The following is a 22,436-nucleotide window of genomic DNA, read 5'->3' as shown; positions in this document are numbered from 1 at the left end:
GCTCAGACATGTGTGCAGGGGTGGGGGTGGGAGGAACTCAGAAGATAATTAGCCTTAGGGGGTTTCTAGATTAATGAAAGTCTTATAATCAGGACACAGAAGCAAATCTGGATAGAGGACAAGAACAAAACTATGAATTGAACAGATTCGGACATTGGTACACTGTACATTGGTACAACCGCATGAGGAGGTGGGGGAATGGATTATTAAGTGCAGCTATGAGATTAGGATTGATTAGGGAAGGCTTCTGGGCAGAGTATTCAAGAGGGAAGATTTGGAAAAGGGAGATTTGATGGTTAAACTTGTATGTCCACTTTCATGGACAGGGATACCCAGACAGTTTGTAAAACATTATTTCTGTTTATGTCTGTGAGGGTATTTCTGAAAGAGGTCTGCTTTTGAATTGGTAGATTGACAAAAGATCATCTTCATCAATGTAGCTGGGCATCATCCAATCTCTTGAGGGCCCAGTGGAACAAAGGTGGAGGGAGGGCAAATTTTCTCTCTTTATGAGATGGAACCTCCATCTTCTCCTGTCATTGGAGACCTGTCTGAAGGCCTTGGCTCTCGGGCCTTCAGGTTCTGGGATTTACATCAGCAAGCTTCCCTGCAACTCCCCCATTCAGACTTGGACAGAATGACACCACCAGCTTTCCTGATTCTCCAGCTTACAGAAAGTTCATCAGCAGATGGTGGAACTTCCTGGCCTCTGCAGTCCTGGTACCCAATTCCAATAGTAAATCTACTCATATAGATAAAAAGATAGATAGCCTATTGGTTCTGTTTTTCTGGGGGAACCCTGACTAACATAGAAGATTATAGGGCTAGGCAGATAGCATAGCAGAAGAAGGAGAAAAGTCAAAATGGTAAATCTATAAGAAGGGCTTGTACAGTAATGGGGGACGCTTGTTGCCAAAGAGTTGTGAGGAGATGCCAGAAATGTTTTGGTACGTTTTCTATATACAGTAATGGCTCCTGGAGGGCTGAAAAGGAGAGCTCATACCTGGAGCAGCAGGGGGACTGGAAAAGGTCTTTAGCCACTGCCAATACCCTCAGATGGGTGAAGGATTGGGAATAGTTGGAGCTTCCTGTAGTTGTGAGTGAATTTTAGAGTTAGGACCTTACAGAGCCCGGCCCCTCACTTTTCAAGACTTCTTGATTCAGCCCTGATGATAGGAATAAACTACAATTCCCAGCGGCGCTTAGAATTATTTTAGCGCGCCTTCCGGGGATTTGTGTATTTCCGGCGGAAGTGGCTCAGGCTACGCCAATCGCCTCCCCTATATAGTTTAGACTACGACTCCCACTGTCCTTTTCGCTGGGCGTGGGGGGACAGGAACCGGAAACGGATGGGGAGCTGGTCCAGGTGAGGGAGCGGGAGGCCGGGAATCTGGGGCGCAGGGGCAGGCTGGGGGCTCTCAGGGCCCTGGGGCGGAGCCGAGCGGGTGGTCCGAGTGTCGGTTCTTCGGGGCCTTCGCTCCGTCTGAAGCCTGCTCCGGCGCAGGGGCAGCCGAGCCAGGGGAACCGCCTGGGAGGCCTGCGGGATCAAGGCTTTCCCGTCGGGCGGAGCCCGCGGGCGCAGGCAGAGGTTTTGTCTGGTGCTGCTGTCGTCGGCCTCCTCGGAACCAGAAAGAGGGGTGAAATAGCCTTTTTGAGTCCATGCTCTAATTTTTTGGTTTAAGGGTTTGCTTATTTTCCCTATGGATTCCTGCAGTGCTTGCAAGGGGCAGGGTGGTGGCTAGTGTCTTGGACTTCTAATAAACTTCCTCGACTTGATTCCAATCTGAAGTCTAGCGTTGGTGGCCACACTCATCTCAGAGTCACACTCCGCTGCCTTTGCACTTAATGTAATTTGATATGGACTAAAAAAAGGCTATTTCACCTCTCTTTCTGGTTCTGAGGAGGCCAACAACACCACCAGACAAAACCTCCGCCTGCGCCCACGAGAAAGCCTTGATCCCGCAGGCCTATTTTATAAAGCATCTACATTTCTTACGCCTTTGGTTCTTGGAGACTTTAGGTAGCATTATCAAATCCTTCCTTTGGGCTCCTGTAATGTTCTGTTCAGGATGTTAAAGCTCAAGTTATACTGGCTTACTGTTAGTTGTTTCTCTGTCCTCTCACAGTAGTTTATATCTTACTGAAAGCCTGAATTTCATTTGAATTTCTTCCCCACCAAGAGAGCCATAGTGCCTGTCACATAAAAGATTCAAATATAGGGAAAAAATTAACAGCTGGTAATAGATTGATGGCATATGTGATTTTCATAGAGGAGAGTTAAATGCCTTGCTCAAGAGCACATTCTTAAAAATGAAACCAGGACTAGAAGTCAAGACAGTTGACTTCTACCCTGTCTTCCTATCAGATCAGGCATTGAAACTCTGGAACACTGAAAATAAGGGCTTGTCACTTTTGCATACCCCCATTCTTGCTGTCTTCAGCTCAGATCTCTAAATGCAAAGGTCTCTAGATCCAGCTTAGACTTCAGAGACATCCTAGAATTAGAGCAGTTATCCCTTAATGTTGCAAAGCATGGTAACCTGAATCATTTGCACTTATCACACCTTTTCACCTTTCATATGAGCCACATGGACTGATCAGTTAAATACTTCTGTGATCAGTCTTGAAAACTTCTTAAGTTGGGCCTCTGAATTTTTTTCTTCTTTTTCCACTTTTCCTAGGCTAGGATCAGAACACAATAACTTGATCTGTCAACCTATTGTGTCAATCTTGAAACAACAACCTCATCTGGGGAAGAGGTTGTACTTGTCTGGAGATTGAAAAGGAGTAGTCCCTGCCCTGTGGGAGGCCCACATGTGATGGAAACACACCCAGAGCCTGGAAAACTGTGAGAAGCAAGCAGAGTGCCAAGTAAGCAACTGAGCTTTGAATGAACTGATGATAAAGAAGCAGAGAAGAGTTGGTTAGCACAGGTTCCCCGGCGATGGGCTTGCCTAGCATGTGCAAGGCCCTGGGTTCAGTTCCTAAACACCACAAAAACGAAAGTAAAACACACATACACACACATACATATACCTTTTTTTTTTTTTGTACTGGGGATTGATCTCAGGGGCACTTGATCACTGAGCCACATCCCCAGTCCTATTTTGTATTTTTTTTAGAGACAGGGTCTCATTGAGTTGCTTAGTGCCTTGCCATTGCTGAGGCTGGCTTTGAGCTTATGATCCTCCTGCCTCAGCCTCCTGAGCCACTGGGATTACAGACATGTGTCACTGCACCCGACCATATACATTTTTTAAAAAGGCTACAGATGTCGTTCAGTACTTGAGTGCTTGCTAACATGCTCAAGGCCTGGGTTTGATCCCTAGCATATGTGTGTGTGTGTGTGTACATACACTCATAAAATAATGGTTCTTTGGTAGAAGGTATTTTTTATTCTTTTTAGTTGTACATGACAGTAGAATGTATTTTGACATGTTATACATACATGGAGTACAACTGATAGAAGGTATTTTTAAACAAGATTGGTAAAGTAAGGATGGCCAGCACTGAACAGGTGTTTGTTGAGTACTTTATAAGGACCAGGACCTTGAATTATGGAGGGAAATTGAACAGGGCCTGGCCTATTACCTACCGAAGTCTAATTGGGGAGGCAAGATGTGAATTTGTGAAGACTCCACTAAGCATGGTGACATGCCTTCACTAACCATCAGAATCACCTTGTTTAAAATGCAGATACTAAGGCCTCACAGCCTCCCTTCTTGTGTGTGGGGTTGGGAATCTATCAAAGGGTGGTTTGAGCTTCATTTTGGAGGCTGGGTATCATTTGGATGAGTGGAGGGGTGGGAAAGTCATAATCCAAGTTGACTGGATGGCTGTTGAATGATGTCTGGTTAACTTAAGGAATCTATTTGGTTGGGATTTTAGTAATGGCATGTGCACGATTTTGGTAGTTTTGGTAGGGAAGCCATTTTGAAATTGTAAGTGGAATGGTCAGTTTGGAACAGTGGGTTTGGATAGGAATGCTGGGAAAGAATGGCTTTGCAATTAACTCCCTTTTCTTCCCTCTTTCTCCCATTCCTCTGCTCACCTATATATAACATCTCATTTCATCCTTATAACAGCACTATGAAGTGGGTATTATTATTCTTAGTATTTGGATGAAGAGACTTGAGGCCCTGACCACGGTTGCATTGCTTGCAAGGCTGTTCTGAGTCTGGTAATCATCCTACTCACCACTGAGGAATCTTGAATGTGTGAAAGAAATTGGGCTTGGGCTAAGGGCTTGTAGAATTAGTGGGGTGGCTGATAAAACCATCTAAGGCAAGATGGGAGTGGGTGGTTGAGAGCATAATGTGGGTTCAAATCCCAGCTTCATTACTTTCTAACTGTGTGACCCTGGGCAATTGCTTGATCTTGCTAAGCCTCAGTCTCCTCGCTTGTAACATGGGAGCAATAATACCCACCTCATGGGGTTGTTATGAAGATCAATGAAGTGTACCTGGCTTAGAGCAATTGCTCACCACCTGGAAGCTATTGTAATTAGCCTTCGCAGATCTCTGGGCTGTGGCTGTGCACCTGCATCTCATTCATCAGCACAGTGGTTTCCAGGACACAGCCATCCTGACTGGACTTGTTTTAAGGATGACATTGTGCAGAGAGGATGCCACCAGTAAATGTGTATTGAAACCTACTGTATGCTCAGCATGGCCTAGGAACTAGTGACTCAGACTCATGCCTAATGGAAGGAGGTTTGGAGTGGGGGATGGTTGGTGGTTTTGGCTCATTTTCTCTGGGTGATGAATAAAGAGGAAGGAAATTAAAAGTGGGGAGGAGAAGATCCTTCATTATCAAGAACTGAGGTGAGCTTGGGCCTACTGGACAATTGATGGATTACTAACATGATTTCCTAGGTCTCTTCTGAGCCCAGGAAAATGGTAGTAGGGGCCCTACCCAGCATAGATTTCTTCCACTCTGGGCTGAGGGCTGATGAGACCTCTGTCCTCCTCTATTCCAGGTGACAGCAGCATGGCTGTACCCCAGGCTTTCCCACTGGGGCCCCTCCACGAGCCTGTAGGTGCCCTGATGGAGCCCCAGCTATGTCCCCAAAGCTTGGCTGAGGGCTTCCTGCAGGAGGAGCTTCGGCTTAATGCTGAGCTAAGGCAACTGCAGTTTTCAGAGCCTGTGGGCATCATCTACAATCCAGTGGATTACGCATGGGAGCCACATCGCGCCTACGTGACTCGTTACTGCCAGGGCCCCAAGGAAGTGCTCTTCCTCGGCATGAACCCGGGACCTTTTGGCATGGCTCAGACTGGGGTAAAGGGCATGGTTTCCCCTGGTGGGTGGAGTGGGAGGCACCAAGGTGGATGCTTGGCTGGGTGTGCTATGGAGGAGGAGCATGTACAGGGCTGTGGACGTGATTGGATCCTCCCCATACACACACTGGCTCCTGTAGTCTCAGACACTCTCTTGGCCTCTCTGCCCGTAGTTAACCAAACACATTAATGGTAGTTCCGTTTCCCCTGTGAGTTGTCCACTAATTGCATCTGAGAGCTCTTCCTTCCGCCATCCCCCATCTTTACCTTCCCTTCCCGGATCTCCCCTGTCCCTAGAGTGGTTGGGGTCAGGAGGGGGACTGCTGGGTCCTCAGGGAGGACTGATTGGCAGGGTGGGTATGTAAGAGAAGCAGGCATTTGGGCAGCCTGGTTCTGTTTCTCAGCTGAGGAGAGATTCAGAATAGCTAGGCTCCAGGGCCCATCTGCTTTCCTTTCAGGGCTCAGGATGAGTGACTGCCTTTCAGAGGGGGTGCTTGGCAGGTGGGGGAGGGGAAGAGGCCTCAGGGCAGGAGGCTCAATCGCTTTTATTGACCCCAACTGGGTGGTGAAAGGTGATCAATGATGATCGATGGAAATGACAGCCTGAGGCTTGGGGCTGGAGAGAGCACCCAGAGAGCGGTGGTCATCCCTGTCCTTTGCCTCCTTTAACCTTGGCGGCCTTTCTTTCTCAGGTCACCTGTCTGTCCCTGTAGTAACCATCAAGCCCTCAATAGGCTCAGATGTCCCTTGTTGGGGAAGAGGCAAACAAATAGGTTTTCTGGATTACAGTCCACAATGAAAAAAATGGAGAAAGAAGGATAGGATCAAAGCGCAGAGCCAGGAGTCCTTGTCTCAGACCTTTGGATTAAGTTGTGTGTGGGGAGTACCCAGACTGGATCCTCCTGAAAGGTGGAAAGGGTTCGTTTGGTCCAGAGCCCAGGCATCAGATCTCTAGTTGAAGCCCTCATGTCTCTCTCCTTCCCTACAGGTGCCCTTTGGGGAAGTAAGCATGGTTCGAGACTGGTTGGGCATTGGGGGGTCTGTGTCATCTCCTCCCCAGGAGCATCCCAAGCGACCAGTGCTGGGACTGGAGTGCCCACAGACAGAGGTGAGCGGTGCCCGATTCTGGGGCTTTTTCCGGAACCTCTGTGGACAGCCTGAAGTCTTCTTCCGTCACTGCTTTGTCCACAATCTGTGTCCTCTGCTCTTCCTGGCTCCCAGTGGGCGCAACCTCACCCCTGCTGAGCTGCCTGCAAAGCAGAGAGAACAGCTTCTTGGGATTTGCGACGCAGCCCTCTGCCGGCAGGTGCAGCTGCTGGGGGTGCGGCTGGTAGTAGGAGTGGGGCGACTGGCAGAGCAGCGGGCACGACGGGCCCTGGCAGGTCTGATGCCAGAGGTCCAGGTGGAGGGGCTCCTGCATCCTTCTCCCCGGAGCCCACAGGCCAACAAGGGCTGGGAGGTGGTAGCCAAGGAAAGGCTCAATGAGTTGGGATTGCTGCCTCTGCTAACAAAATGAGTGTCCCCAGGGCCTGGCCTAGGACAGTCAAGGCCCCCAAGTCATTCTTGCACAGGCAGATGACTACACACCGCCTGGACTGGTGCAACAGGGCCTTCCTGGGCTTTCTGTTGCCAGGAAACATGTTCTTTGATCTGTTGAACTGTCCCCCAGCCTGCAGAGGCAGTCTCTAATTACCAGGGTGAGTAGTTACTCAACTCCTGTTCACCCTCCTGCTTCCTGTGTCCTTGACTGTCCTTTGAGCATTGCCCCTTTTGTCTTACAGTGTTGGCTCCACAGAATCAGCAGAAGGTGGGCTTCTTGCATACTGCTCTACCTCATTATTTCCTTGGGAGTCCCTATGCAACTAAGTATCCTAGACAGGAACTTCAAAAGGTCAAATTTCCTATTTCAGAGAAAAGACTTTTAAAAAAGTCTTTAATTTTTTACTTTTTGTTGACATGTATTAGTTGTACATATTAATGGGATGCAGTGTGATATGTATACATGCATACAGCATGAGTTGACATCCCTTTACCTCCACCACCTCTTTCCCAGCTAGAGGAAAAATCTTGCCAGGATCCTTATCCATCCTCATAGAATAGCTTCTGCCAGCTGATTCCTTTCTCATAGGGATCAGGACAAAATACGGAACATGATGTTCAGAGTGAATTCTAGCGGGGCCCAGTGGTACACACCTGTAATCTCAGCAACTTGGGAGGCCAAGGCAGGAGGATCACAAGTTCAAGGCCAGCCTTGACAACTTGGCAAGACTGTGTCTCAAAAAATAGAAAGAGGTAGGGATGCAGCTCAGTAATAGAGTGCCACTGGGTTCAGTCCCTAGTAATACTCACACACACTCACACCCACACAAACACGTAAATGAACATTTTATGGGAGACTGAGGCTAAATCAGAGGGAGAATTCAGTGTGGCAGTGTAGAAAAGTCAGAAAACCTGGATTTTTATCCTAGCTTTGAGACTCATAAACTTTATTCTTTTTATGTTATTTTTATATTCCTAGTATTCTTTTTGTGAGACTTGTGAACTCTGATGGAAAAATGGATTAACCTCTCTAAGTCTCAGGATCCTCATCTGTAAATGGAGATACCTCCCTCACGGGGTTGTTTGAGGATTAACTGAGAAAACACTTGAAAGTGCCTTGTGATGGCCTGGCACTCGGGTGCTCACTACATAGCTTTCTTGCTTTCTGTCTGGGTTGGGCAGTCATTGCACTACAGAGGAAACCCCTTTCCACTTTGAAAGCCTGGCTGGGGTCGGGAAGTCTTGCCTACCAGAAATGGATCATGACTTTATGAAAACCCAACCTGCCATTCTTCAATTTAAGCATTAAAAGTTCCTAAACTCTTTTGTGGTGGTACTTTTTTCCCCTCTGCATGTCAGGGGTGGGAGATCTGTTGTTGAGATTTTTTTTTCTGTACATACCTCTTCACTGTTTGCAAAAGGTTTTCTTGGGTAGCTGGGGGAGGGATGTAACAGATTTCTAAATGCTTCAGCAAAGCTGCAGGGTGGGGGTAGTGGCTTGTCTAGTAGTTTTTCTGATACTTGGGGCACATGGGAAACAGGGATGGGTGGCCTGGCATCTGACTCATTTCTTTTTGTCTGCTGAATGCCTGGTTGGGTGCCCCTTTTTTAAGAACTGGGAAAGTGAACCAAGTTGGAAGCAAAACATGCCTTGAGATCATCTTATTGAGGAACACATGGTTTACTCCTGATTTCTTGGGACACAGGTCATCTCCAGTTATTTCAAAATTAAGATCTTTAGAATAAATTATCCTCCCCTCTTAGCATAGAAAGGAATTTGACCTGCCTCTTTCCTCAGATCCTGAGAGGGAGATTTCTAAATCCTGGGAATTTCCCCAGTGATAGGTGTGTCTTTGTTATGGTGGGTCCTCCAAACCACACCTGAAATTAACAATGTTGAGATTTGACCATAGACCACACTTTGTGTTGAAATTTGATCTTGGACCATAGCTGAGTTTTATGCTAAGATTTGACTCAGGATGTAGGCTGACCATGCCAGAAAGACCAACTAACACTTGGAGGATTGGGACTTTCTTCTGGGTGATGTATCAGCCTGATCTCCAGGGAGGAGACTGTAACACAGACTGAGTGCAACCACATGGCCCTTTATTTCAATCAATTAGGCCTTTGTAAAGAAACCCTAATAAAAATGTTGAACACCAAGGTTTGTGTCATCTTCCTGGTTGGTAAAAACATGGATGTGTTGGGAAGGTGATATGTCCTGGTTCTATAGGCAAAGGACATGGATGTGTGTTTGGAATACGTCCAGATCTTGCTTATGTTTCTTTGTGTTTGGATGGTCCTGATTTGCATTCTTTTCTGCAGTGTTGGGGAGGGAACCCAGGGCCTTATGCATGCTAAGCACGTGCTTTACCACTGAGCCGTACCCCCAGCCTCTGATTTGTATTCTTTATAATAATAAAGAATGTACTTAAACAATTATACTGTGTTGTCCTGAGTTCTGTGTGTCTCTAGCCAATTATTGAACCTGAAGGGTTGTGGGAACCCTTGTATTTTTAGCCAGTTGGTTAGAAGTGTTGGTGGCCTGGGGACCCCCAAACTTGGGAATTGCATCTGAAGTGAAGATAGTTTTGTTGGGGACTGTGCCCTTAAACCTTTAGAGTATGTGTAGACCCCAGATAGCATCATAATTGCCTTACAGCATTGCACTGTCACATGCCTTAGTCCCCCTTCCTCTTTCTGCCTTGGTGCTATGGTACTAAGTTGTGGGTGCTCTGTGTTGCGAGTCACTGAATTAGGCATTGTGCAATCATTGCAGAGAAAGAAGCTGTTTTGTATTATATATTTAGCTGAGAAAATCAGAGAAAGCTTTCTGGAGGAGGTGGAATTTCAGGTGACCTTAGAGATGGGAAATTTGAGAGCTTAGTTAACAGCATCATTATGTTCAAAGGGTGGTAAGTAGATTAGTGTTGGCTTGGCCTACTTGGGAGAAAAAAACTGAAGAAGTAAGTTGGGGCCAGTTTATGAAGGGTTTTGAGTGCTAGAATAATCTAAGAATTTGCAGTCCAGTGGGGGAAGTCAGATGCACAGAACACCCCCACTGAAAACACCCAGCTATAGGTGGACACCCACAGATGAAGATGAAGGATGTGTTAGTCACCTTAAGAAAGGGGTCTTTTTGTTTATTCATGATGCGGGGGATTGAACCCAGGGCCTTACACATGCCAGGCAAACACTCTACCACTCTACCTACATCCCAGCACAAAAAAGGCTCAATTTCAGTCTGTGGTCACTTGGCCCTGTTGCTTTGGACCTATAGTGGCAATGGTACATCATGGCAGGAGTGTGGGGCAGAAGAGCCTTCCAGTAGCTGGGAAGCCAGGAGAGGAAGGGTGTAGGGCAGCAATATTTTCTTTAAGGACACACCTCCAGCGACCTAGCTTCCTCTCACTAGGCTCCACCTCTTATTAAAGTTTCTGCCACCTCCCAGTAATGCTATAGGTTGGTGACCACGTCTTCAATAGATGGGTCTTTGGGGACACTCAAGATCCAAACCATAGCAAAGAAGCAGGAGGCACAGTAGGTACAGTGGGGCAAGAAATGGAGAGAGAGAGCATTAGTGTGTAGGGAGGACATCCTAGGGGCACAGCAGATTCTGGGTTAAAGCCCAGACTCGGGGTAGAACCATGAGATGGTGGAGGCAGAGCTAGGTAGTGCGCAGAGGTACTTGGATGGTAGATACCAGGATGATGTCTTGAAGGTCGGGTGTGAAACAGTCACTGTCTGATCTGGCTTCAAGTGGGGCTGTGCCCTCAATTCCTGGGGTATAATAACTTGTCAGGGAGATGATGATTAGGGTCCTGGGTCTGCCATTTCCCAAGTGCACTGTATTAGAATAGTCTGCTAGGGCTGCCATAACAGGAATACCGCATAGAGCATGGCTTAAACAACAGACTTATCTTGTCAATTACGGAGACCAGAAGTCCCAAATCAAGGTGTTGGCAGGTTGGATTTCTACTGAGGCCTCTCGTGTTTATGTTTTGTTTTATTTTATTACTGGGGTGGTGGGGGGTTGAACAGGGGTGCTCTACCACTGAACTACATCCCTAGCTTTTTTTTATTTTGAGGCAGGGTCTTGCTAAGTTGCCCAGGCTGGCCTTGAACTTGCGATCCTCCTGCTGAGGCCTTTCTCCTTCGATTGCAGAGGAGGTGTCTTCACCTAGTCTTCACATGACTTTTCTTCAGGTGTATCTCCTTGGTGTCCCTCTCCCTTCTCAAAAGGACACTAGTTGTATTGGATAAGGGCCCCAGCCTATTGTCTCATTTAACCCTAAGTATCTCTATGGGGCTCTGTCTTCAAATACAAAGTCATTAGGGCTTAATATCTGAATTTTTGTGGGACACAATTAGTCTATAACAGATACTCAAAGTCATATCACTTTTTTTGTTGTTGTTCCTCACCAATGTTAACCTCAAATAGGAAAGGACACTTGGGAATGCCCCCCTTTTCTAGTCTGCAGGGTTGGAAGATAGTCTGGCAGCTTAGCTAGTTTACCAGACTTAATGTCACCAGATTTTCTCTTACCTCCCAGTTTATTCTTGAGTAGTTTCTTTAGTGCAAATGGGAATATCCTAGGGGAAGAAAGCTCACTGTTTTTTCTTGAGCCAAAGGGAATAGAGTCTTCTGCAGCTACTTGACAGTATTCTGAGAAGTCCAAAATCAAATTGAAATAATTTGGGTCATCTAGAATTTTGTAGTTCAGTACAGTAGCCACTAGCCATGTGTGGCCATTTTAACTCAGGCTAACTAAAATTAAGTAGAATAAATACAGTTTTTTTTAGTTCACTAGCCCTATTTCAAGTGTTCAGTAGCCACACATGACTAATAGCTACAGATGGAATAACACAGTTATGTAACATTTCTGTTATTGAAAAAATTCTTTAGGACACCATTGATCTAAGTATCAGTGGCTTACAACCCTCCCTGTGAATCAGAATTAACCTGTGGAGGTTTAGAAAATTCAGTGTTTCAGTTCCACTTCAAGAAATTTTGATTCAGGAGACCTGACATGCATCTGGGTATGTCTTTAACAGAATCTCTGTGCTCCTGTTATGCAACCAAGATTTATTCTTCAAGGTCCTCTGAAGGCCATGAAGGTAAGGAGATGGTCTCTTATTTTCCTGTGTAACCCTATACCTGGCACAAAGTAGATGTCCAGGTCAACTAGGCCAGTAATGCATAAATCTAGCGTAGGAGAACTACCCTGCATGGCCACCCAGAAACTTGAGTTTGTCTAGAGTTTGCTGCTTTCATCCTGTGATGGTGATTCAGGTTCTGGTTTAGAAGAAGGCTGGAAATTTAAAAGTCCCACCTTTTAAAATACATACACACCTGGCACAGTGGCACATGCCTGTAATCCAAGTGACTAAAGAGGCTGAGGCAGGGGGATCACAAGTTCGAAGCCAGTCTCAGCAATTTAGTGAGAACCTTTCTCAAAATTAAAAAGGGCTGAGGATGTGGCTCAGTGATAAAGCACTCCTGGGGTCAATCCCCAGTATCTAAAAATAAAATAAAGCAAAATACACACATCCTCATACTCAAACTCAACTTGGTAGAGACAAGGCTGTGTTTGGGGACACTTTTGAGACTCTGAGGGGTAGAGTGTCTGGGGAAGAGAGACTCTCACCAAGTTTCCCACTTACTTCAACAGGATGGCTTAAAGGACGATTGGGTCTTGAGTTCGAGCCTTGTGTGATCTCTCATTTTCCTTTCTCATTTCAGCAAACACTTGTTGATGTGTGCTGTGAGTCATTCCTGTGTTAGACACTGTAGGGAGTGACAGAGGTGAATTAGATAATTTTTTGCCCTCATGCTGGTCACTCTCTAATCCTGGGAGATACAAGCATATAATATTAGTATAAATCAATCTAAAAGCATGTTGTGAACACGTTATCAACACAGCACTCTGGGCACAATGAGAGAGGAGGTGTGGGTAGAGGGGTGTGTGCCTGTAGGAAGGGGCTGCCACTGGAAATTTTTTATTCCTTGCTAGATCTTACCATCTCCATGGAGTGGATATTTGAAAATGGGAACCACTATGTCAGATTTGTCTAAGAATTTTTCAGTTCCAACTACAAAGTTTTAGGAAACAGGATGAGGGGAGGGATCGAAGACCCAGAATTAGCCAGGAGCCAAGGATTGGACATGGCACTGTTGAAGATGGGGAGTAGAGCCTCCTGTCAGAACAGCTCTCTTGTTCTGTAAACTTCTGGGATGGGAAACTGCAGCAAATTGTGCCAAGGATTGTTCAGGTGCTCTATCAAAAATGACTGAAGCCTGAGCCGGGCATGGTGGAACATGCCTGTAATCTCAGAGGCTCAGGAGGCTGAGACAGGAGGATCACAGGTTTAAAGCCAGCCTCAGCTATGACAAAGCACTAAGCAATTCAGTGAAACCCTGTCTCTAAATAAAATACAAAATAGGGCTAAGGATGTGGCTCAGTGGTCAGGTGCCCCTAAGTTCAATCCACAGTACCAAAAATAAAAAGACTAGAAATGGGCTGGGGTATAGTACAGTGGTAGAGTACCTACTTAGCATGCATGAGGCCTGGGTTCAATTCCCAGCACCACATGTAACCGGGGCCAAAAAAGCTAGTGGTAGAATGGAATAAGGCAATAGAGATTGTGACCTTTTGACTCTTTGAATATACTTGCTTAGGAGGAAGTAGGTTGACTATTTTCTAATTTTCTCTAAACCCCAAAGAACAAAATAACTTCAACTGAACTATGAGACATTGAGGTTCAACACATGGATAAAATTCCCAGATGTGACCATCAGGTGATGCAGAAGTAAATTGCTTCGGAAGAAGCTGAATTGCTTCCCCTCCCCCCAGGGCCTTAATGTCAACCTGGCCCAAGCCCAAGTTTGCTAGTGAAGTTTGAATTATCAAGTATTTGGGGAAATTCTCTCCCTGCTTGTTTTGGCCCTCACTCTCAAAAACAAAGCAAACAAAACAACTGCAGCAGAATTTTCCTTCACATCTTCTGGCCCATTCTTCTGCCCCTACCGCCCACTCAAAGCTCAAAGCTCCTTAGCCTGACGTCAGTGGCTAGGCCCTGCTTGCAGAGGGGATGGCTGAGAGCCCAGAACAGTCCTCCAGTGTGGCCTGTGCCAAGCCGGGTTGCCATTTCCATTTTCATTAATTGAAGTAGCTTGACCCTGATCATTTCAGGCCAGCAATTTCCTGTCTGCTAGTTGGGAGTGTGTGGAGGACATGCCTCTGCAGGTCATTCTGTCCTTTCATCTACCTTGATGGTGCTAACGCCTCATTCAGGCTGCAAAAGTGAGCCTTCTAATGCGGTTGATAGGGGAGAAACCCAGCCTCACCCAAATACCCAGCCTCACCTCTTGGGATCTTTATCTCTTTGGAAGACCTTCCTGGTGTCTACCCTCAAGCCTACCTGTTGTAATTTTGACTCAATTTTGTTTCTTTGTTCGATTTTTAGGATCTTGCTTACACATGTGGTTGAGTCTCAGAATCTCATGTGAGGATACTTTCTGCTGTGGCTGGGAGAAGAACAAGATGTCCTTGAGTAGACTTTTGCCTTCCAACCCTGGAAAGGCACACAGAGGAGTGATGAGGGTGTGTGATGGCTTTGCTCTGAGTGTGAAAGTGAATGAGCGCTTTGGTCCTTACCTAGTATTCAGGAAGATCTGTGTGTCACCCCTTTGAGATCAGAGTTAGTTCCCATGTTTGGTAGGGTGGCTCTGTAAGTACCATTAGGAGGTTGGCGCTTTCCCCTGGAGCCGTGGGTCTCTGGTGTTTTCTGTGCATTCGTGTATTTTTGCCATCCATGGGATCTTAAAATCTTCCAGATGGACACTCATGTCATTGAGTGTGACACGTCTTTGCTGCTGTTGTGGCTCTGTGTGTCTGTGGTATTTTTTTGTGTAGCCTCTGAGTGTTCGGGCATCTTCAGGGGGGCTCGTGTCTTTCCGAGTGTCCTCTGGCTCTGCTGGGGAGGGGGAAAAGAAGGAGCCTCGACTCAAGGGGAGCCGTCGGGTGGGGGAAATGTGCTGGGAGGGGGTGTGCTGCAATCTGTGACTTGGAAAACAGACGTGCGGAGCGTGCGGGGCGGGGGCGGGGGTCTCTCNNNNCGCCACTCCCGCCTCGACACTTTTCCCCCCTCGCCTTCTCGGCAGCCTTCTGGTCTGTCGTGTGCGCTCTCTGCCCCTGGGTCTCTGTCTCTCCATCTCTCGGGTCCATCCGCCTCTCTCGGTCTCTGGGGGCTGCTCGGAGATCTCTGTACGCCTCTTCCTTTTGGCCTCTCCACTCTCGCGGCCGTCTGTCGGTCTGTCTCTTTCTCCCTGGGTGTCTGCCCGTCTCTGGCTCCTGCCATCTGTCGGCTTTGACTTCTCTCGCTGCTGTTTCTGCCTCTGACTTTGACCTTTTCTCCTGGCCGATGTGGTCTGGCTTCTCTCGGGCTCATCATCTCATCCCAGCCCCTGTCTGTCGTTGCCAGTTTCCTTGTCCCTGGCCTTCTGAATCCTCCCAGCCCCACACATTTCCCCTCAAGGAGGCCTCACCGCACCACCTGCCCTATGCGCCTTCACTGCCCAGCGCCATCTCCCTTCCGCCCCCACAGCACTGCCCAGCCTCCCTCCCAGCGCCGGTGGAGAAGGCCAGCAGACTGGGAGAATCAGGGAGGGGAGGAGGCTGGCATAGTTAAAAAGAGGGGTGGGGTAGTGGACTAAGCATGATGGGCTCCGGCCCAAGGGGAAGATGGTAGGAGTAAATATGTCGTGAGTGAATAACTGGAAGAGACCCATTCTTCCCTGCATTCTTTAGGAGCAGAGCAGAGAAGACTGTCCCGTCCAAAGTCAGGGGAATACGGCTGTCCCTGTCTGGGGGTCCCCAGGAGTGCTGAAGAGTTGTGAACCCATCAGGGACTGAGGCTCCGCTGGGGTTAGGGTGGAGAGTGGGCACTTCCTGAAGAGCCAGGTGGGCCAACACCAGAGAGCTCCCTGAAGCCAGTGCCGGAGGAAGACAGAGAGCAAGAGTCATTTCATTTCTCACATGGGATCTGCCTCCTCTTCCTCTTCATTCCCTTTCTTATCCCCACTCAGACCCCGCAACATATGGAACCTGTCGTTTACCAGATGCTCCATGCCCACGCAGATTTAGGGGGCAGAGCTTTCCTGGCAGAGAGAACATCAAGGGCAAAGGCCCTCATGTGAGCTTGTCTGGTGTGCTGGAGGAATGGGGCTGAAATGGCTGGAGCCGAGAAAGAGGAAATGGGAACCCAGATCACATAGGGCTAAGAAGTCACAGTAAGGCTTTAGCATGCACGCTGGTAAGATGGGAAGTCACTGGAGAGTCAGAGCAGGGGAGTGATATGATCTGCCTTGTATTTTAACAGAATATTCCTATTACTGTATTGAGAATAGATTGAGAAAACAAGGGCAGAAGCCGAGAGACCAGTTAGGAGTCCATTGCAGTACCAAGTAAGGGATGATGGGGGCCTGGTCCAGGGAGATGACAGGCAAGATGGCAAGGAGTAGTCACAGCCTGGTATTCTTTGTGGAGTCAGCCAAGGGATCTAATTATGGGTCAGATGGAAAGTATAAAAGAGAGAAGTCAAGGCTAGGGAGATTGAGATTTTGGGGGCTTGAGTGACTGGAACATTGGACTTGCCATTACCTGATATGGGGGACTATTATAGGAGGAGCTGGCTTGGGGAGACAAGCTTTGGACACAACAGGCTTGAGGTGCCTGCTAAGCATTCAAGTAGAAGAGGCTAGTGGGCAGACACATGCACAGGTCTGTAGTTTAATGTGAATTCCAGGCTGAGATAGAAGTGAGAGTCCTCAGTGACACTGGATGAGATACTCTAAGGAGTGAATGCAGATTAAAAAAAAAAAAGACATCCAATAAAGGACAGAGTCTAAATACTTCAATATTTTGAAGTTGCAGGGCTGAAAAATCAATGCTGATGAGGATTTGGGGACTAGGTGTGAGGAGATCTTGGCTTGATCATTCTTCCTTCACAGCCACCACAGAGGCCAGGCTACTCTCTGGGCCTCTGCTTCTTTTCCCTTCAGACTCCACACAAGAGCCACCCCTGCTCCTGTCCTCTCCAGCTTGGTCACCTGAATCAGTCACCATTTTATCCCCAATGCCTATCAGTCCTTACAAGGGCTCCTGCAAGTGAGCTTTCTAGTTGTAGAGCCAGGGAAAGAGAATGGAGGTTAGAAGGGACCTGAGGGTCTTGGTTCACCTTTACTGTTTTCCTAATAGGGACACGGAGGTCCTAAGAATCAGGGAACTTGTCCAAGGTCCCTCTGCCAGCAGGTGACCAGGGCTTCCAAAACAGGGTTGAGTGCCCTTCATACCCACCCACCCTGCCTTTCCCATCACTTCTCCACAAACAGCAAATGGTCACTAAGCCCCAGCTTGTGCCCACCAAGGACTCTGAGGCATCCAGTGGAGACAGAGATGCAGTTCTCATTCTCAAGAAACATCAACTGAGGACCAGAATAGTTATTTTTCTTTTTTCATATCTTCTCTTTCATTCCTTATGACTTAACAACCGGGACTCTCCTCTTCCCCTTCCATGCTCTAGGTCTTTCCTTCCCTCCAAACCTTACTCTGACCCTTTCTTTAGAACCCCTCCCCAGATTCCCTTGGACTGCCTAATGCGCCAGGTGGCTGGACCCTGAAACAAGAGGCAGTCATCTTCTTTCCCTCACTTTCTCATCTCAATACCAGTCCTTATGCTGCAAGTTCTCTCAGCTCTGTCACAAATGGTGTCCCACATCTGACCACATCATCCCACTGTCTCCCCTGTACAGTCCTGGCCACGTCCTGTTTCTCTTACCTATGCTGCTGACACTACTGCCCCGTCTGGCTCCCCAGCAGTCTCTTCTCCACACAGCAGCCAAGTCCCCCAGTCCCCCAGTACCATCTCCAGACCTTATGTGCTTCCTACTAATTTTGTGTCCTTCAAACCAGTCTGCCTGCCCTGTGGTCCCCCTCCGTCCCTCTCAGATCCTGTGGTAAAGGGTGCTGGAGGGGCCTGGTTGACTTCAAGGTGGTGTTTGAGGAACCCATTGTTGGAGGCCATCTGACTGGGAGTCAGGATGTTATCCTGGAGGGGACCTTAAGGTGGAGATCAAGGAGTAGGGTTGAGTATGTCTCTGAAATGGTGGGGGGTGCTGGGGAGTCTTGGGTTCCCTCATTCCCATTCCTCATTTTCTCTGTTTGTACTGTGTTCTCTCTTGTTCTCTTCCCTCTGTCTCACTGACTGATTCTGTTTTGATTAGGAGGTAGAAGGATCCCTCACCAGCCCCAGGGCCTTAAAAGATTCTCCAGTCAAATGTAACTCTGTCCTGGCCCAAACTCCCTCCCCCCTGGGGATGTGGGCTTGAATGACCAGGTGGGAACATTTATCCTGTCCTCTCAGCTTGGGTACCTGAATCAGTCACCATTTCATCCCCAGTGCCTATCAGCAGTTGGCACCCAGTAGGTGTTTATTATTTGTTGAATGGACAAATGAATGAATGAATGTCTCAGGCCTTCAGCTTTCCCATTGCATACCTGATCTGGCCTTTTTGGCTTTAGGCTACTGATTTCAACTTTAGTTTTGTGGTACTGGGGATTGAAGCGAGGTCACTCTTACCACTGAGCCACATCCCCAGCCCTTTTTAGTTTTTATTCTGAGACTGGATTTCACTAAGTTGCTGAGGCTGGCTTTGAGATCTTCCTTCCTCAGCTTTTATAATAGTTGGGATTGCAGTGGTGCACCATTGTGCCTGGCTGTAGATCATATTTTGAGGAGCAAGACTCTAAAAGGAGATGCCTTTCAGGCAGAAGGTATCCTCAACCTCAAATTGCAAGACAGACTGATGAAGATTGAGGGGCACTGAGAGATAGTGAAAAAGAGAACCAAAGAAAGGAGGTCCAGGGCTTCTGTTTTTTTTTGTGGACCTGGGGATAAAACCCAGGACCTCATGCATTCTAGTCAAATTCTTACTACTCAGCTGGGGCGAAGGGGGTGATGGGAGAAGGAGAAACTGTAGGGGCCTGGTGTTAATCTGCATTAAGTAGGACTTTTGATGAGGAATCAGTGTTTTGGTATAAAGGCAGGTTTGCTCTGTATGCTTTAGGAAGCCACAGAAGGAGTTCCATGAGGAGGTATGTGTTTTGGAAGGGCTGCTTCTGGGAGGTCTTTGCATCTACTGTTTACCTGACTAATAGAATGGGACCCTTCTCTGTGGATTGTCTCTGTGTTTGTGCTCACCCAATGCTTGGTCAGGCTATGAAAGTGAAAGGATTGTCCCTGTGTTGAGCAGAAGCTGGGGGTGGGTTTGATTTTCACTTTCCCTGGTATTTCCTTCAACACCAGCATCCCAAGACCTTGTTACCAATGTCTGATGCTTTGGGACTTTTCTGCTTAGATGCCTCCAGCACTGGCCAGAACAGGTGCTATTCTTCCTAGAAACTAAGTTCTTAGTTTAATACCTATGTTCTTCACACATAGGCTTGTATGGGCTGGACCCTTTCTTTCTGGCTGCTGGGGAAGGGGCAAGATTTTTTGTTTGCTTTTGTGGTGCTGGGCTGGAAGACAGGACTTTGAGCACGCTAGGTAGGTGCTCTACCACTGAGCTGTACCTCCGGCCACAGGTAACATTTTTGTGATTACTTATGGGAGGGAGCCATAAGTAATCACCCTAGCCAGGGTCCATTTCCTTTTTCCGGGTATGTTCCCTGTCTCCTGTGCCTGAGGTCGCTCTCTTTCTGGTACTTGTTCCTCCTACAGGCCTGAAATTGTGTCAACAGGAAGAGCAGATTTTGTTTCTGTGGGAGGTGTGGGGTGTTATTTTCATTTGATCTTCTTTAGTTGCTGATGATCCTCATGCTGATGTGCTAACAAGCAGAAGAAGCCAGGGGCAGCCACTGGCAGCCTTGCTGGAGGTGGATAGACTGTTGCAGGGACTTAGTCTCAAATAGGCCATTAAGAGTGGAAGGGTAGCTGAAAGGATTTGGGGGAAAGAACCAATAGAAGGGCTGCCACTGTCACCGTGGACTCAGTTTCTCTGCCCTGGGAAGATTTCATGGGGACCCTTCCTTTCTGGGGTTCCATGGCCTTTGCCTTCCATGTTCCTCACTGTTCTCAGCTCTTTTAGCCCAGCTTCTTTTGCAGCAAATGTGCTCTGCACGTGTCAGGCAAAATCTTCCTGAATGCACAGAGTAAAGTCTATGTCCCTGATGTCAATCACATCTTTTTTTTTTTTTTGGTACCAGAGATTGAACTCAGGGGCACTGGACCACTGAGTCACATCCCCAGCCCTATTTTGTACTTTACTTAGAGACAGGGTCTCACTGAGTTGCTTACCTCCTCACTGTTGTTGAGGCTGGCTTCGAATTCATGATCCTCCTGTCTCAGCCTCCCAAGCGGCTGGGCTTACAGGTGTGCGCCACTGTGTCTAGCTCAATCACATCTTTGATGCAAAACACATAGTAGTGCTCATTACCCGACTGATGAACTTTCTGGTAGAAGTGAGGGTTTTTTTTTTTTTTTTTTTTAGAGAGAGAGAGAGAGAGAGAGAGAATTTTAATATTTATTTTTTAGTTTTCGGTGGACACAACATCTTTGTATGTGGTGCTGAGGATCCAACCCGGGCCGCACGCATGCCAGGTGAGCGTGCTACTGCTTGAGCCACATCTCCAGCCCCAAACATTTACTATTTTTTAAATTTGTTCTTTAGTAACATTTATTCTTTTTAATGAGAACAGTGTTTTGTAGTTAATATTTTTTTTTAGAGAATTTTTTTTTAATATTTATTTTTTAGTTGTCGGCGGACACAACATCTTTGTTTGTATGTGGTGCTGAGGATCGAACCCGGGCTGCACGCATGCCAGGCGAGCATGCTACCGCTGAGCCACAATCCCAGCCCCAATATTTTTTAATTGTAAGACTGGGGTTGTGGCTCAGTGGTAGAGTGGTCGCCTAGCATGTGCAAGGCCCTGGGTTTGATCCTCAGCACCACATAAAAAAACATTAATAAATAAATAAAATAAAGGTATTGTGTTCAACTATAACTAAAAAATAAATATTAAAAAATATTTTTTAGTTGTAGATGGACACAATATCTTTATTTATTTAAATTTTTGTGGTGCTGAGGATCGAACCCAGAGCCTCACACATGTGAGGCAAGTGCTCTACCACTGAGCTACAGCCCCAGTCCCCAACTTAACTTTGAGTGCCACTGAGAAGGTAATACCAGGCACAGATTTAAGAACTTTATGTACGTTGTCTCATTTAATCATCACAACAACAGTGATTATAACTCATTTTGCAAATAATGAAATGGAGGCACAGAGAAGTCAAGTAATTTGCCTGCAGTCACACAGTTAATAAGTGGCAGGGCCAGGATTTGAGTTCAGGAATTTTGGCTTGGGGAATCTGCTTTCCCTTCAGAGATGCTATTTCACACAACTCTTGGAAAACAGCACAATTTTTACTAGCCCAGATGCTTTGAGTAGTTCCTGTGGGTCTGTCCCCAAGCCCGTGGCCTCAGTCTACCTCTGCGACACTGCTGGCTGTGGTGTCATCTCTGTTACAGCACAGACAGCTCTGAAATCTGGTCAGATTGCCAGCCCTAGTCAGGGCCTGAAGGGATTTATTGGTGGCTGCCCCCAGGGATCTGGGACAAGTGTTTTCCTCTCCAGCCTTGCTGTGCAGCCTCCCAGGCCGACAGCTCCCTCGTTCCGGCCCATCGGCCCATCTCAGCAGCTGATTTAACTCTGTGGCTGGGGATTTAGCTGCTGTCCTGGCTCCTACTATAAATCCCTGGGCGAATAACCAAGCTCTGCATCAAATCTGCCCACAGAGGAGTGAGCAGGAGCAGATGGTTACCTTGGCTATGGGGCAGAGAGGGCAGGGGCAGTTGGGGAAGGTTCTGAGCCCCTTTGTCCACCCCTCCTCAAACCCAGGCTACACATGGTTCAAGCCTGTGGGGTCCCCTAACAACTCTCCAAGTGTCTCCCATCCCACAGCACCAGCAGGTTCTGGTGATATGGAGTCCAATCCCCGCCCCATTTGAAGTTTGTTTGCCCGACATGGCCAGAGAGGAGAACCGACTAGCTTCCCTGGTTTTGGACTTGCTTTTGAGTTTAGCATTGCTTGGTTTTCTGGGGCCCTGCACTGTATTGAACAGAGGTGGGCTCTGCTCTCCCAAGGCTCAAGCTGAAGTGAGTGCAAAGGACCCTAGGATTTAGGGACTTGGATGGGGGGCTGAGCAAGCTTCTGCAAAGAAGGCCATAGTGGACTGGATGAACTCCCAAAGGGTAGAAAGTAAAGGAGGGAGAGTTGGAGTAGCCGTAATTGGAAGCCCCACACCTTTCACCTTGTAACCTGAACTGAGGAACTCAACCTGGCTGCTCAGGGGTCCAGGGGATTGGACCTGGGGATGAGGTGGGATTGGGCAGGGCCATCATTTTTATCAAGGCCTCTTGCTTTTCTGGCTTCCTCCTGAAGCCTCTTCCTCAGGCTCCGTCAATGCCTCTCCCTGCTGCCCCCTACCTGTCCCCTGGCTCCTTTCTTTCCTTTCCTTGGGCAGTTTCCCTCCTCTGGACAGTACTTTTTTGCTCCACT

General features: G+C 47.5%; 1 protein-coding gene across 5 annotated transcripts; it reads left to right on the top strand.

Moving 5' to 3' along the window:
• The first annotated feature begins 1,274 nt into the window (after nt 1-1,274).
• On the top strand, nt 1,275-8,143 carry Smug1 (single-strand-selective monofunctional uracil-DNA glycosylase 1). Of its 5 annotated transcripts, none has more exons than XM_015493563.2 (4): nt 1,275-1,366; nt 2,682-2,871; nt 4,979-5,280; nt 6,268-8,143. In XM_015493563.2, the coding sequence occupies exons 3-4, from the start codon at nt 4,990-4,992 to the stop codon at nt 6,793-6,795; spliced, it is 819 nt and encodes a 272-aa protein (XP_015349049.1). In that variant the 5' UTR covers nt 1,275-1,366; nt 2,682-2,871; nt 4,979-4,989; the 3' UTR covers nt 6,796-8,143. The 5 variants fall into 5 exon arrangements, 4 of the variants coding, with proteins under 4 accessions (XP_015349049.1, XP_048658797.1, XP_048658798.1 ...); XM_048802840.1 differs by having other exon boundaries at nt 4,086-5,280; XM_048802841.1 differs by lacking the exon at nt 2,682-2,871 and having other exon boundaries at nt 1,337-1,366.
• Nucleotides 8,144-22,436: the final 14,293 nt, after the last annotated feature.

This window comes from Marmota marmota, unplaced genomic scaffold (genome assembly GCF_001458135.2).
Source record: "Marmota marmota marmota unplaced genomic scaffold, marMar, whole genome shotgun sequence".
Classification (NCBI taxonomy): domain Eukaryota; kingdom Metazoa; phylum Chordata; class Mammalia; order Rodentia; family Sciuridae; genus Marmota; species Marmota marmota.
Note: the sequence above shows the minus strand (reverse complement) of the source record. Positions and strands in the feature narration are given on the sequence as shown.

Bases quoted from the DNA above. Each gene is read 5' to 3' on its own strand.
- Smug1 (XM_048802840.1), top strand. From the start codon at position 4,951: ATGAGACCTCTGTCCTCCTCTATTCCAGGTGACAGCAGCATGGCTGTA. The intron at 5,281-6,267 runs GTAAAGGGCATG...CCTTCCCTACAG, and splicing joins TTGGCATGGCTCAGACTGGG to GTGCCCTTTGGGGAAGTAAG.